This window comes from Channa argus, chromosome 23, assembly GCF_033026475.1.
Source record: "Channa argus isolate prfri chromosome 23, Channa argus male v1.0, whole genome shotgun sequence".
Classification (NCBI taxonomy): domain Eukaryota; kingdom Metazoa; phylum Chordata; class Actinopteri; order Anabantiformes; family Channidae; genus Channa; species Channa argus.
This window is the reverse complement of record NC_090219.1, coordinates 12441952-12457558: the sequence shown is the minus strand read 5'-3', so window position 1 is coordinate 12457558 and position 15607 is coordinate 12441952. Positions and strand designations below refer to the sequence as shown.

General features: G+C 37.8%; 1 protein-coding gene across 7 annotated transcripts in view; it reads left to right on the top strand.

Annotated features, from left to right (window-relative positions):
• The first annotated feature begins 9877 nt into the window (after positions 1-9877).
• The window catches only part of phf21ab (PHD finger protein 21Ab), a 32340-nt gene continuing 26610 nt past the window's right edge, over positions 9878-15607 (top strand). The window contains exons 1-3 of one of the 7 annotated variants that reach the window (XM_067493164.1): positions 9878-10208; positions 13789-13828; positions 15151-15202. In XM_067493164.1, the coding sequence (XP_067349265.1) occupies positions 15161-15202 (42 nt within the window). In that variant the 5' untranslated portion in view covers positions 9878-10208; positions 13789-13828; positions 15151-15160. The remainder of the gene's footprint in view (positions 10209-13788; positions 13829-15150; positions 15203-15607) is intronic. The other 6 variants (XM_067493163.1, XM_067493167.1, XM_067493165.1 and 3 more) reach the window with 6 other exon arrangements.

The following is a 15607-nucleotide window of genomic DNA, read 5'->3' as shown; positions in this document are numbered from 1 at the left end:
CTCTGTTCTCAAATCTAACTTAGCCTCACATGGCATCTTGGTTCCTCTTTTGTTTTTCTATCACTGCAGGTCTCTGTGTGCTGCAGAGCAGCAGCACTTATTCACCAGGCCTTAAATTACGAGGGATGAATAACATTATTGTCTGAATGAGGGTTTGCTCATTTCTGTGTCATATGGGTGAAGTGACGTTTTTGGAGAAGTCCCACTTTCTCCTCACAGAACCAACAGATTCAGTGGTTTGTGGCCTGAACTCACCTGTAGCCGCAAAGGTCAAACTCTCAGCTCAGGGCTGAAGTGAATGTTATCGATGCATCGGCTCAGCTTGAAATGCTTTTATCCTTCAAGTTAAATCAGGTTTGGTGTTGGGTTCATCTACAGCTCCACCCCGATTCACCGCCGTACAACCGCCTTTTAGTGAAAGGACATTGTAGTTTGGAGTTTCACGAGTATTTAATGAGAATAATACTTGCGTTTGGGAATAATAATAACAACCTGAAAGACATTTCAAAACTGGACTGAGAATATTTCTATTACATCATGAAACACAGTGAAGAGCTATGGGCTCCACCTAGTGAAGCGTCAAGAAAAAAAAGAAGAAACGGAGACTTTTTCTACTTCGTACTCAGACTAACACCATAACATGATGTTCTCTTTATTAGTATTGTAGTGTTGTTGACCAGCTCAGTCACATCTGCTGTTGTTGATTGTGTTAAAACCACAACACTAAATATGATTCACAAAGTCTCACAGGACTTCGGTCTCTCTGCATTCTATGATTTCAAACTTGTCCTCATCACGTTTGCAGAGAAACACTTTTCTGATTAGATTTTTGTCTCATTTACTGCATATGGGTTCATCTTTGTAAAGAAGTAACTGGTTCAATCTCAGTGAACTTAAACATGACAAAAAGGACATTTGATGAAGAAGCACAGATTCTAAATTTTATGTGTTTTGATGCTGTGAGAGCTGATGGGACTTGATCCTAATCTTTGGATAAAACTGATCCTTAGAAACCTTCAGTCCAGCCATAGCGTGACTCTGACAAAGCCCATCTTTGCTCAGAATAGCAACCTGACGTTTGACACTGTTCTGCTGTCTCCCTCTGGAAACCTGATACAGAAACATATTTATTTATTCTTGGACCTGTTTTATATTCTGTCCATATTTTATGTAGCTTATCATTTTATGCAGATGACACCCAGCTCTACCTTTGGTCAAACTGAGGGGCTCTGTGATCAGTCCTACCTACATGAGTAAAGCCAAGTCCTGCTTGATGTCTCTGAGTTTGTGTGAATGACAACCCAGGTAAGTTCTTGACTATTATTATTATCACAGAGCTGTGTATAATGCAGCGAAGAAACATAAAATGAGACATATTCTGTCTTTTGAATGGGATGAGAAACTCATTCATTTCATTGTGTTCACATGTAATTCTCTGTACTCTGCTCTGTACTACTCTTTACTCTCCAGCCCATGTCCTCACTAAGACCAGTGCTCCAGTGTTGACCTCCCTTTATGGCTGCCTCGGGAATTAGAATAAAATAGAAAATCTTCATTTTCACCTGTCAGTCTCCACATGATGAAGCCTCTGACTACAACTCAAAGTCTCTCAGGTCTGCTGATCAGTGTGCTTTTGCTGAACTCACCCAAGGTACTGGTACATGACTGACTTTATTGGTAGATTTCTGTAGATTGGTAACTACAGAAAATTTGAAGTTGGCGCCAATTGCGTGAACTCTTGGGGTTTGTGAATTAGCCACTGGAAAAATGTTCATGTATTTATTGTTAATGGTTTTTCCAAACACTCATGTTTGCTAATCTGATTTAATTTCTCCGTGTAGGGTCCCTTTTCTTCCTCTTCAGCTCTTCCCAATCTCATTCAGCCACTGTACCCACTGTAGTTGGTAAACAGACTACACAGATGACAAGATGGTGCCCAGGCCCCCAACAGTTGCCACATGTGATGTAAATTGACATCCTTTGTTGGTGTATTGACTTGTTTGATCCACGAGTTAAAAATCCAAAGCTGTGGATGAATTAGTGACAAATGGAACAAAGGACATGTCCTGAAGGACAGGGCCAGACCTCCTCCTACATAATGTCATCAGCCTGCTTGTTTTTGGGCGGATGGCCTCTCTGTTCAGGCTGCTGCTGCTGGTTAGTGGCTGTAATAATTGGCCTGCAGCAACTCATCTGGAGGTTTCGGTGATACACTGCTGATAGAGGTTCAGTGTGTAAACTAGGTCCAGAGCTGCTGAAAATGTCCACAGTAAACAACAAAACACCTCAACAAAGCACTGAATGTGAATGTCTCCTCACACCTGGACACATGACATCCGGAGAGCAAACGTCCTCCTCTCCTGTTCTTTGGTTTCAATGTGTATGTCCACACAGATGGACAATCACTGAGTGAAGGGTTGAGAACTCGGGGTCAAAGGTCTTGTTATAGTCCATCAGAAGATCACATGTAAGCTTTCCACGTCAGGGACGTGGATGTGTGGCTGACCCCACACTGGTGTTTGTCCACTTCAGCCTCACTAAAACATAGTCACTGAGAGTAACACCACAGCCATCGCTTTACAATGACAGTCTTCTGACTTAGACATTTCTAATCGAAACGCCAACACTAGAAACTCCACATCTTCAATAAATGATCATTTATAGATTTTACAATGGTTAAAAGGAGCAAAGTGATATAGTAAGACTTCTCTTTGTGCTCTTTTTCAGGCTCTTTGGCATCATTTTAGTAAGTGTGGTGGATTTAAGTGACTTGTCAATCTCTTTATCTTTCTTTGCTTTTTTCTTCAGTCTGGTGTCTCTTAGTTTTTTTTGAATGCCTTAGTTGTCTTTGAGGACACATCTTGTTGGGATGTCTTTGTCCTTTACTTTCTTGTCCTCTTGTCTCTGCTGAGCCTTTATGCGACTCAGTAATCCATCCACACCAGAGTCCGGCTGCTGTCAGTCTGGAACGGGAGGAGAATCTCCTTGGGTCTCACTTTGGTCTTGTAGGCCGCTACAGATGCTTCATTTCCACCCCCTGAAACTGCGCTGTCCTCCCTTACATAAAAAGTGTTATGAAACCCAGTCAACAATCTGCTTTGATTCATACGAGCCCGGTCATGAGTCACTTCCACCGAGGCTGGAAAAAGTAACAGAGGAGCTGAGATTATGTCATCAGGGTAGTACTGCGGCAGTACAAGTATTCAGAGTACTGTAGGCTGATCTCTAGTCCACTTCAGCGTCCCAATGCCGTTCGCTCTGTATTTTATATAAAGTTTTTTCTAAAGTTGCCTTTGGGAATTTATCCTTTTTTAAAATAGTTAATTAACTAACATGCAGGTAAACAGGTGAGCAGAACATGTCCTGCACACAAACATAAGAATTGGGCAATGTCTCGGAGAAAATGAATAAGGGTTGAATCTTTACCGGGGTTGAAATGGAGCAAGTTCTTCAGTGGAAGTGAACAAACCAAACAAATTATTCTACATTTATCTGACAGATGCTTTCATCACTAACAAGTGAGGTGCACACACAGGAACAACCTGGGCTTCAGGGTCTGGCTTAAGGGGGTGGGGCTTGAACTTTGGACCCTGTGGCTGGTGAATGACCTCCTGATGCACAGTCTCAGAACTTTGCCTCTGTTTGTACTCTTTTTCCAGTGTTTCCATATTCGCACCGAAAAGCAGTAACAGTCAGTTATTTCTCTCTTTTTCTGTGCTGTGAGGATCATGAGTTCTTATTTTTATTAATTGTTGGAGACAATTCTCCTGTTCTGCTCCGACACATCACAAAGCTGAACACACAAAGCTACAAACACACGACTTTACAGAATATGATGCTTTGCCTAAGATTGAACTGCACAGCAATAAATAAAGTGTTTTACATTATTTTGAACAAATGCTGAAAAGACACAGCAAAAATTATTTTAATCTAGAAACAATTTGTGTGTTTCTGTACTTTTTTTGAAGCTAATGTTTCTGCACTTGTAGTTAATTCAGACTTCAAACTTAGAACTGCAGGACTTTTTCTTGTAGCAGTTTTACTGTAGTCTGGTGTATTTTTTCTCCCATCACCGACTTGAAGATAAAGTTAGACAGTTTGTCTTAATCTGAGCTTTCACATTCTCTTACTGGAAAAACAAGCCTGAGTTGCAGAAACTCCGTGTTTGTGTGCATGTTGGACATGAGAGGTTCAGACAGATGCATTTCTGTCTCCCACAAACAAAACCACTTCCACAATGTGAACAGAAAGATTTGCATATGAAGAAGTGACTCTTGCGCAAAGGAAAAAGCTTTAAGGTTAATTTTGGACCTACAGCTGTTCACATGAAAAACGGGGCAGAACCCTGTGGTGTGTCTCATTTGACTTTGAAGATGTTTGTCTGTGTATGGCTGCAACTTCTCTCAGCTGACAGCCAGACGCTCGCCTCACAGCAGCATGAAAGCCTCCTGATTGGTTTAAAACGTGTTTAAACTCAAATGTGATGTTCCATGTGAGAAGAGCTGCTGTACAAAGCTGAGCAGAGGCAGCAGCAGCAGCAGGAGCTGACCAGAACACAGGGACACTAACATGGTTAGCAGCCTCTAATGAGGCCAAGAAGTTGTTATCCTGCACATGATGGATCCCCTGCTCTGATCAGGGTAAAGGATCACACCACTCAGCACGCACACCTGTCAATCACCAGACGGAGGGAGCTGATTGGGCCACACCCCTACAGGTTCAGCCACTTTTTTTAAGAAAAGTGTAGCAGCACATTGACTTCATAGTTTTCCCTCATATATATTTATGTCCAAATTAACATGAAAATATCGCTGTTTGTGGTGGGAGACGAGATCAGTAAAACAATGTAAAAAATACTCAAACAAAATGTAATTTAATTCAATTCAATTCAACTTTATTTATATAGCGCCAATTCACAACAAAGTCATCTCAGGGCACTTTACAGAATAAAGTCAAGATTATAAAGATATATAAAGAGAACCCAACAATTCCCCCTGGAGCAAGCCATAGGCAACAGTGGAGAGGAAAAACTCCCTTTAACGGAAGAAACCTCCAGCAGAACCAGGCTCAGGGTGGACGGCCATCTGCCTCGACCGGTTGGGGTGAGTGGAAAGGGGAGAGAGAAAAGAACAGAGCAACAAAAAGCAACAACAAAACATCGGGCAGATTGGTAGGACCAGTAGCTGCACGCTGGAAGACACACAGCTTCAAAGCCGGGGGACACCTGCAGAAAGGGACAGAGAGAGGGGGACAGAGGAGGACAAAGACAACTACGGGAGAGAACACACAGAGTTAATGACATACAGTGGTGAGAATTGCGGGGTGAGAGGAGAGGAGAGATGGTCAAGAGGAGGAAAGGAGCTCAGTGCATTGGGGGGTGGGTCCCCCAGCAGTCTAAGCCTATGGCAGCATAACTATAACTAACTATATGCTTTATTAAAGAGGAAGGTTTTAAGCTTAGACTTAAAAGTAGAGAGGGTGTCTGCTTCCCGAATCTGAACTGTCTGAACTGGGAGCTGGTTCCACAAGAGAGGAGCTTGATAGCTAAAGGCTCTACCTCCCATTCTACTTTTGGAAATTCTGGGAACCACAAGTAGGCCTGCATTCTGAGAGCGAAGTGGTCTAGTGGGATGATATGGTGCTATGAGGTCTTCTATATATGATGGAGCCTGACCATTCAGAGCTTTATATGTAAGAAGCAGGGTTTTAAATTCTATTCTAAATTTAATGGGAAGCCAATGGAGAGAAGCTAGTGAAGGTGAAATATGATCTCTCTTGCTAGTTCCAGTCAGCACTCTTGCTGCAGCATTTTGGATTAATTGCAGGCTCTTTAGGGAGTTACTGGGGCATCCTGAAAGTAGGGAATTACAGTAGTCCAACCTAGAAGTAACAAATGCATGGACCAGTTTTTCGGCATCACTTTGAGACAGTATGCTCCTAATTTTGGCAATGTTCCGTAGGTGGAAGAAGGCTGTTCTAGAGATTTGTTTTATATGTGACTTAAAGGACAGATCCTGATCAAAAATAACTCCAAGGTTCCTTGCAGTAGTACTGGAGGCCAGACTTATGCCATCTAGTGTAACAATATGGTTGGACATCATATCTCTGATATTTTTGGGCCCAAATACTATGACTTCAGTTTTGTCTGAGTTTAAAAGTAAAAAATTGTGGGACATCCAGGCCTTTATGTCTTGTAGGCATGCTTGAAGCTTTATTAACTGATTATTTTCATCTGGTTCCATAGATAAATATAGATTTAAACAAAAGTATTAGCATTACAACATACCTAAATTGCTAAAAGTAAAATTACTCATCATGCAGAAATAAATGTACTATATTACTGAAAAACAAATGACTGCACACTTTACCTTTACAATGTTATTAACCAAAGTTTCAGCCACATATGCTTTCTAAAGAAAACCTGCCCATTTTGGACAAAATCATAAAGTGTGCAGCCACTTGTTAACATTTGTGGCTCATGGTCATAAGCAGCAGCTGAACTTTGGTGCACTGGCGCATGTGTTTGTCACAACAGAGCTGATTGCACCAACCTTTTACACTAATTTGATTATCAAATCCATTCATCTAATAATGACATGTTAATTACTGTTCGTACTGCTGAATTTCACAATCAAACTCATTATCAAATGTAGTGAAAAAGAAAGATATTTAAGTAGCAGAAAATAAAATGATTAAGTTAAATAGAATAAATAGAAATACTTCAAATGGTATAAACTACTTAGGTCCACAGATTCAAGATTCAAAGTGTTTATTGTCATGTGTACAGACAGAAAGCATGTTTCCCTGCACAATGAAATTCTTCCTTTGCCCTCCACAATAAATGTCATACAGTAAAGTAAAATAAAAATAGAAAAATAAATAAATAATTAAATAAAAAACAAGAGCAATAAAGGCAATAAAAGTGAAGTAGTGCAGTTCTAAATAAAGGCAATAAAAAGTAAATGTACTTTGTTACTTTCCACCAAAGAGAACTCCAGTTCTACTGGGAAATATACAATATTTTCCTCTGAAATGCAGTCTATTAGTTAGTGCCATAAAACTGAAATATTTAAGTAAAGTACCACAAAACTGTACTCGCATACAGTAGTCGTTCAGTTACTTGTTCTTTGTGACACGCTGTCAGCATTTGCATAAACATCTCAGTTGCTAAATTCTTCTTCATTGAAATTTCCTTCATGTTATACTATTTTCAAAGCTCCTGGGAAACATGGCTTCATGTCATCCTTCTCAAAATGTACAAATGTAATTGTGGTGAGACGCCAATAAAACATCTTTGTTTCCTGTGTGTGATACACTGATGTGTTCATCTTTAGTTTATCACCCTCCAGAGGTTCCTGTCTGACACTGCAACCAGAGCACAGCATCCAGATGAGAGGAGTCCAGTCTGCGGAGATCCTGAGTGTCAATACAATGAAAGTCATGCAATCAGTTGTCATTGTTGCGCCATCCTGTGGTCAAAGCAAAAATTAAGAACAATATTAGATTAGATTACATATAAACAAAACAACAACTAAAAAACAAACCTACATTTTAAGAACATATTTTATTTATCTTGAATTTATACTTGAAAAAAGGTCCATGTACAATGTGTAACTCATCACCAACAGAAACCTTCTACCAAACCCTTAAATATGTAGTGGAAAAAAGGTTTTGCTGCTAAATCTATTATTATAACTATTATTATAATCTATTATAACTATTGACTGTTCCTGTGTTTTTATCGACACATGGAAAGGGAGAAACACACAGGTAACCCACCCCATCACAATAATAATAAATGTATTATTATTATTACTATTAGTATTATTCTCCCTTCCCTTTCTTATGAACTAGAGTCAGCGATTTAAAACTTTAGTTGTCAAACTGCAGTTTAGATCTATATACTTTTTAACATTTGCCTGAAAACAGCAGCAGTATTGAAGTGACTTTTATCATAGGAGGAAACAAGAAACTGATGGAGAAGATTACACAGGAACTATGTGGGGAAACTGGCAGAGGATTAAAGGATACCAACAGGTAGAAATATAGTGAGGGAAGTGATTAGTCAATGGGGAATAGGTGTGGGGGCTGTGGGAGTCAGGGCTGAGTGATTAGACAACAACAGACAGGTGAGCAGGTGGACAACGACAAAGGAGTTAGGGACATCTGGTGGCTGGATGGAGATGATTCGGTGGTCCACGTTTGTGATGTTTCTGTTTGTGAATTCAAAAATCAACGGAATTGATGAGAATAAAGCCACAATACAGATATAAATATATTTCCAATTAGAAAATAAAAAAGGTAAAAAGCTCAAAGTAAAAGTAGGCAAAAGACTAACAGTAAACAGTAAATAAATGTAAAAATAAACTTATTCAATACACCTTTTTCTTTTATCTTCGCCCCAACAAAACTCACATTTCTCTGTGAGAATTTTGAAAATGTGAAACCTCTGTATGTTGTTCCAGGTCAGCTTGGGTGTGGAGGAGGGGGGAGCTAAAAGGTCACCAGCTCAAATCTAGGCTGTTCCGTGTGCAGTGAGGATAGTGTCTTTTGTTGCTCCTGTCCCAACTTTTTTGCAAATATTTTTCAAAAAACAATCAAATATATGAGTTTCAAAATTTGATGGGTCTTTGCACTATTTACAATAGAATTCAGGTTTCAGATGTTTTTCATGTTATTTTGTACAATATCCCAACTTTTCTAGAAATTAGGTGTTTAGTATGAAAATTCTCAGGTACAGTACAAATACATGAACAGTGCACAGAAGTACAGTAGTTGGGTGTTTCTTTCTGTCACTGGCAAACATCTAAACAGGTTTTTCAAATATAAAAAATCTGCTTATTTTAATGGTACTTGGGGTTTATTGTGTAGTTGTAGACACTACTAATTGTACCAAAAACAATATTTCTCTCTGAAATATACTGAAGAGTTTTTAATAGCAGGAAATTGCAATACCCAAGTGAAGTACCCCAAATTGGTAAATCAGTGCATGAAGCTTTTGACATGCTAAATCTTAATCTGAAAAATAACTTGTTAGTGTATGTGGAGGATAGGCAAGTGTAGTTAATCGATGTGTATAGTACAGCCAATAAAAAGCAGTAAATATAGTGGATACATGGAAGTAGAAGGTAACAGAAATACTCAATTTGCCACAGTACTTGCATTGTTTTGCAAGTAAGACTTTAATCTGAGAAACATGGTCATGTTGTAGAGCAAAAAATATAACAAATGAATTGTAGTGGGGTAGTTCAGTAGGAGCAGCAGTAGTAGTAGTTAAGTAAATGTACTGATTACTTTTTTATGCAAATACAAATGTATGAAAATTCTGACTTCTACTAGAGTAAATTCCTCCAGTAATTTAGTTACTGGGGCAGGAAGTAAGTGTAGGAAAAACAGTGGAGCAGTGGACAAGGCCGTGCCACCTGCCCCCCCTCCTCCCCCTCCTCCTCCCACTCTTCCCCCTCTTTCACAAAGTGCAACAGTCCGGCGGCTCCAGTAGTAGCAGCAGCAGCAGTTCAATGCGAGGCCTGAACGGCGACAGACTGAGCGGGGACAGCCCGGGCGTCTCCACGGAGGAGACACATGGCTGCAGACACAGCCAGTTACACAAAAACACAACGATTACAAACTAGTCCGCCGCTCTCCTGAGTTGCACGCACGGCGTCCGTGTGCGTGTGTGTGCTGACTTTCTCTCCATAGAGTTTCACTGAGTTTACATCCGGGTTTTTCCCTAGGCAATGGGAGACGCAGCACCGCCGTTCCTTAGGCAAAGTGAAATAAATTCGCCGCACCGACACAAAAACTAGTCCGCTTTTGGAACACATTTTCCCGTCACCTCACGTCGCTGATCGACTCGATTTAAGCAACTTTAACAGCATCAGGCGCAAATATCGAACGCTTTGTCGCGAATAAACGGGCATTAGTTGGACGTGTAAGTAGTTTTTGTCCTCCTTCCTCCAGCTCCGGAGCGCAGGGATCTGTGCTGTGCTGAGGCAGAGCTGAATGAGATTGAAGAAGAGTTCTTCTTGTTTTGTAGCTTCAGTTTCTCTGTTTTTACACATATTTGACTAAAACTAAATATAAAATAAAGCAACTAATTAAAGCTCCGCGGGAAGGAGTCGGAAGGACTGTTTATGCGCTGTTATTCCATCGTGGATCGGCTTCTTGTAGATATATATTTAATTAATCTAGAGGAGGACTGCTGCTGAGTAAGTGCACATTGGGGCTTTTTAAATTTCATAACTTTAATTTTCTCTCCTGTCAAACTTTACCTGTCTGCTCTCCTCTGCCTGTATCCGTGTGTTTTTACGGCTGTTTGTGTGCAGGTGTGTGAGCTGGCAGACGGGCTTTATGTGGATTTCAGCGGTGTTTCCCGTGTGTTTCTGTGTATTTAGCTGGTGTGTTTCTTATTCTAGGAGTTGATATTGTGGAGGACAAGGGGCCGATATAACTTAGAGCCACCAACGCCTGCTCGGGTGTCATAATTCGTGAAAGATGGCCGTCTTTTGGGACTGTTCGCCCGCTCCTTTCGTTATCTCCTCTCGGTTTTTTGGCTCCGCGTCGTCTCCCTCGGCGTTAACATTTATCTTCGGTGCAAGTTATTATCAGCGTGGCTGGCAGCGTTAGCCGGAGCAGCTAACAGGATGGCTAGCATTAGCGGCTACGGCTAACGTTATCCACTTGTTCTCGGTAACGTTCCACGGACCAATGTCGGTTTGGGTGATTTTTACCAACACCGAAAAACACTCGGGACGCCACGGCGAGCCCGAAAAAACGACACTTTGGTGCTGATGTGCCGAAGCAGCTCCGATGGATTGATAAGGTGAACGTCCAGGCGGCCACGGCGGCTTAATAAGAAGGTTATAAAACATTTATTTCGTCGCCCAAACACAAAAACACTTTTTCAGGGTTTCAACTCCCGCAGCAGAAACACTTAACGGCTTTCATCTTGAAAACCTCCATTTTAGCTTCATTTCTTCCCTTTTCGGGCCCAGTGCGGCGGCATGTGATGCTGATGGAAGTTTATCCAGACTTCATGTCCCACCCAGGGAGCAATTACTTCAATTAACCAGCAGCCTTTACACGCTGCGGGTAACTGAGTACCAACTACTGTAGTACTGCTACTCAACTACTCGACTCTAATTTATTGCAATATTGCTATTATCCTCTACTTTATTTTTGTAATTCACTACATTTCTGGGGGTAAATTTGTACTTTTACTGCACTAAATCATCGGACACATATAGTCACCAGTCAGATACTTTCCTGCAATTCACTGCAGTTATTGTAAAATAGGATATTTTTGTGCACTCGCTGGTAAAAGTAGTATTCAGATCTGATGGAAGTTTTTCCAGACTTTATGTCCCACCCAGGAAGCAATTACTTCAATTACTAGCAGCCTTTACACACTGCTGGTAAATCAATACCAAGTACTACAGTACTGCTACTGTAATTTATTGCAGTAATGCCATTTCCCCCTACTTTATTATTGTAATCCACTACATTTCTAGGAGTAAGTTTGTGCTTTTACTGAACTAAATTCATCTGACACTTGTAGTCAGGTACTTTACGGCAATTGAATTCACTGGATTTACTGCAATGTCCCACCCAGGGAACAATTACTTCAGTTACCAGCAGCCTTTACATACTGCTGGTAACTGACTACCAAGTACTATATTTCTGATACTAAAGAAATTTTACTTTACTATATTAATTCAATTTGTACTACAGTACCTCATAATCTTAATCCACTGTATTTCTGAAAAAAGATCGTACTCTTAACTCTCGTACAAATAGCTTAGGATCAAACTATAGAGACAAGTTACAGTAATGATATAATAAGTTATAATTGCAGTAGTAATAGTGCAGCAATACAGTTTTGAGTACTCAGCAGTGGAAAACATTCAGATGTGATTGACGTTTTTCAAGACAACTTCATGTTAGGGAGCAGTTACTTCAGTTAATATGCTGCTTTTACATGGTGCTGGTAATGGAGTAATGTTACTCAAAAGCTGAACTTTTACTTTACAGCAGTATTGCTGTTTGATTTGACTTGTATATTCCTAACCTACTGCATTTCAGATTGAATTGTTATACTTCTACAAAGTACATTTCTAAAATGAAACCATTCTTTTATCTGAGAAATAATAGTTATCAGTTACTATACAGTGATTTTATACTTAAAGTAGTAACAGTGAAGTAGTAAAGTTTTTAAGAAGTCAGTGGTAAAAATATCCAGACAACTTCAAGTCCTACCCAGGGAACAGATACCTTAATTGACCAGCAGCTTTTATCCTGCTGGTAATTGAGTATTTTTATTGACACTTAATTGTATTATTTTCATGTTCTCCTGCTTGGTCTTTAGTTACTAGTTATTTTATGATTTTCACAACTCAATGATAATAATCAGGTGTAAAGCATAGTCAATTTATCATGCATGGGGACAAAGTGCCTTTACTTTTGATACAGTACTGTTTTCAAGTGCAGTACTTTTAGTAATTTAGTACATTGTTAAAACCTTTCTACTACTTCATGATACTATTCAACCACACTCCGTAAGAAAGCAGTGCACTCTTTGCTTTAGTACAGTTATCTGAAACTATATTTTACTAGTGACTTTGTATTAATTTGAAAAACTTTTATTTCCACGAATAATTATATAGTAGCATATTTATACATTTTTGACGCATTTTGTGGTGTGAGAAATATCCAGTTACTCCAGTTGACCAGCAGTTTTTACATACTGCTGTTAACTGAGTACTTTTATTCATACTTTACTGCATTATTTTAATATTATTCTGCTTTTACTCTAGTTAGTTACTTTTATGGCTTTTACATGTCAGTGGTAATAATCCAATGTGAAACTTGATCATTATTCGGTCATAGGAAAGTACTTTTAAAACTGATTACATTTTGTCAAAAATGTAGGTTACCTAAGTATAAGTTTTGATGCAGGTTGTTGTGCTTGTATTTTTACTTTGATAAAGTACTTCTTTTGACTGTTGGGACTTGAGTGAGGCTTGTTTAAAACTCTAGTTTTGTTATAGACATAAAATACACACAAATCATTAGTTACGCAAAGTGATTTCTGGATTTCCCTGCAGTATGTGTGTTGTTGTACTCTTATTTAGTTTCACTTTCTCTTTGTTTGCAGATATTCAGGTTTATCAGATCAGTCTTAAACAATATTGGAAATGCAGGCATTTTTATCAAATGTTTTTATTGGATTACTGTAGGTACAATTCGAAGTACATGTACTGTTTTCTACTACTTTTTCTTAACTGCATTTCAGAGGTAAATGTAGTACAGGTTGTTTCTTTGTGATGCTGCTACAGCTGTGAGGTTGATGTACTGCAAATGGCAAAGATTTCATCTACAAATGTAATAAAGTTGAAGTACTAAGTAACAGAAAATGTATATAGTCAAATAATATGCAAGTAAACATAACCAGTAGTGGAACCTAACTAAGTACATTTACTCCACCTGCTGTACTGAAGTGCATTTTGTTATGTCTTACATGTATTTTAATTCATTACAGAGGTAGGAAACACTACAGTTACTACAGGTGAATAATTATCAGATTGGACTCACTATAAGCAGATACACGATTAAAGGACTCAGATGAAGACCAAAAATTATATATATATATATATATATATATATATATATATATATATATATATATATATATATATATATATATATATATATATATATATATATAATAAAAGCTGTATATAATACTGTAGTAATACATGTTTTGGTTGTTGTTTTTGTTTCGTTTTCCAGGGCAGAATAAAGGGGTGGAGTCCAGTCCCACAGCCAGGCGGTGAGTCGTGAAACCTAATTCTATAAAATAATAACAATGAATTAATGCAACATGTAGTTTTAATAATACTTACCATAATCCAATAACAGTCTTCTCTTAGTTTCACATTTCAGTGTTTTGACCATACTAAGATGATAAGTGAACCTCTTTTAATTCATGAATTCTGTAATAAGTTAAATTTTAATGATAAAGTTACACATAATCATGTTTAAGAGTAAACTAATGTTTAAATCTTTTTTCAATTGTGTAACTATAAAGAAATTAGTATAAATCAAGCTGTAACTTGTTTAAAATGTACATATGTTTCTTTTTACAATTTAAAGAAAATGAAATGCAATAATTAAAGTGTGAGCCATTCTGTTTCACAGTCTGATGATTAAAAACAGTATTTTATTCAAAATAATTATGTTACTTCTTTGGTAATTGTTAAAAATTCAACTACAGGGTATAAAGTAAAACATAACAAAGTAATAAGTAATTAACTAGTTGATAAGCCATTTTATTTTACTGCCAAATGTAATTTAACTGTGAGTAAAGATGTATAACCTGTTTTCAAGAAGTGAGTTTGTTTTTGCATGTTATGATATTTCATTCTTATTTCTAAAAACTCAGTTATAAAGAAAAAAGAAAGAAAAAATGTAAATCTGTTTAATTTTAAAGACTCATTTAGCTTATATTCTATTTAGTTTTTCCGGTTGATAAACGATAAAGTTTTATATTATGTGTATGTTTAAAGGTAAATAAATAAAGATAATATACAATGTTTATGTAAGGCAGTAATAATAAATTGTTTGTGATAAACTCCAAACCAATTTGATTTTACACATACTTTCATCTGTTAGCATAGACACATATAACTTTATTATATATAAATATGTAATAATACAAGTATCGACCAACAATAATAACCATCGTTCACAACCTGTAAATATTTTAGTTAGTAATACCAATTAAGAAGAAGGTATTTTATAAAAACAAAGTATCCAAAAATAGAAATTATATTAATATTATAATTATTATTGTAAGGAACCAGCGACATTTAAACAACAATTTACATTTAATATGTTTTAATGAAGAAAAAATATTTATTATTTTAATATAATTTGATTTTGAAGTTAATAATAAATATGGCTAACTTCCAACCTGTTTCTCTTTTAGCTTAATGAAGAAAAGACCTCTATGTTTTTTGTTTTGTTTTAGTTAGGTTGATTAATTTGTAAATGCAGCAAAATGTTTTGTTTACCTCAAATCTGTGAAATTGCAGTAAAATGAAGAACTGCAATAATGTGTCATGTTTTGTTATTTGCCATTTTTATTTCCAGCGGCACTTTAATGCTTCAGTTGGATGGTTTTCCTACTGGAGACGGTGTTAAGGTAAATTCACATGTTTACAGTATGAATTAAAGTAACATACAGTATATCGTCTCATGTATGTACTAAGAGTGAGGTTAGGGCTCGATAAGTAAGGCTCAAGCTAGAGGTGTGTTCATGTTATTGTGAAAACACCAGTTTTAGCTACAGTGCTAATGTTTTTCTGTCATTTTCACATATATCAAGTCTGTCTTATAGGTTAAAACAGGTTTTGGCTACAATGCTAATTCTGCAGGTGCACATCGCTGTTTCAGAGGCTTAACTATGTTAGCTGCTGCACATGCAGCTGAAACCCTTAGTTTGTCTGAAGAAATGGAGGAAAAAAATTTGGCTAGTGATTGGCTGCACCCACGAATGTCACTGCAGCTGGGGTCAAAGTTCAACAAAACATTCAGCGCATTGATGAAA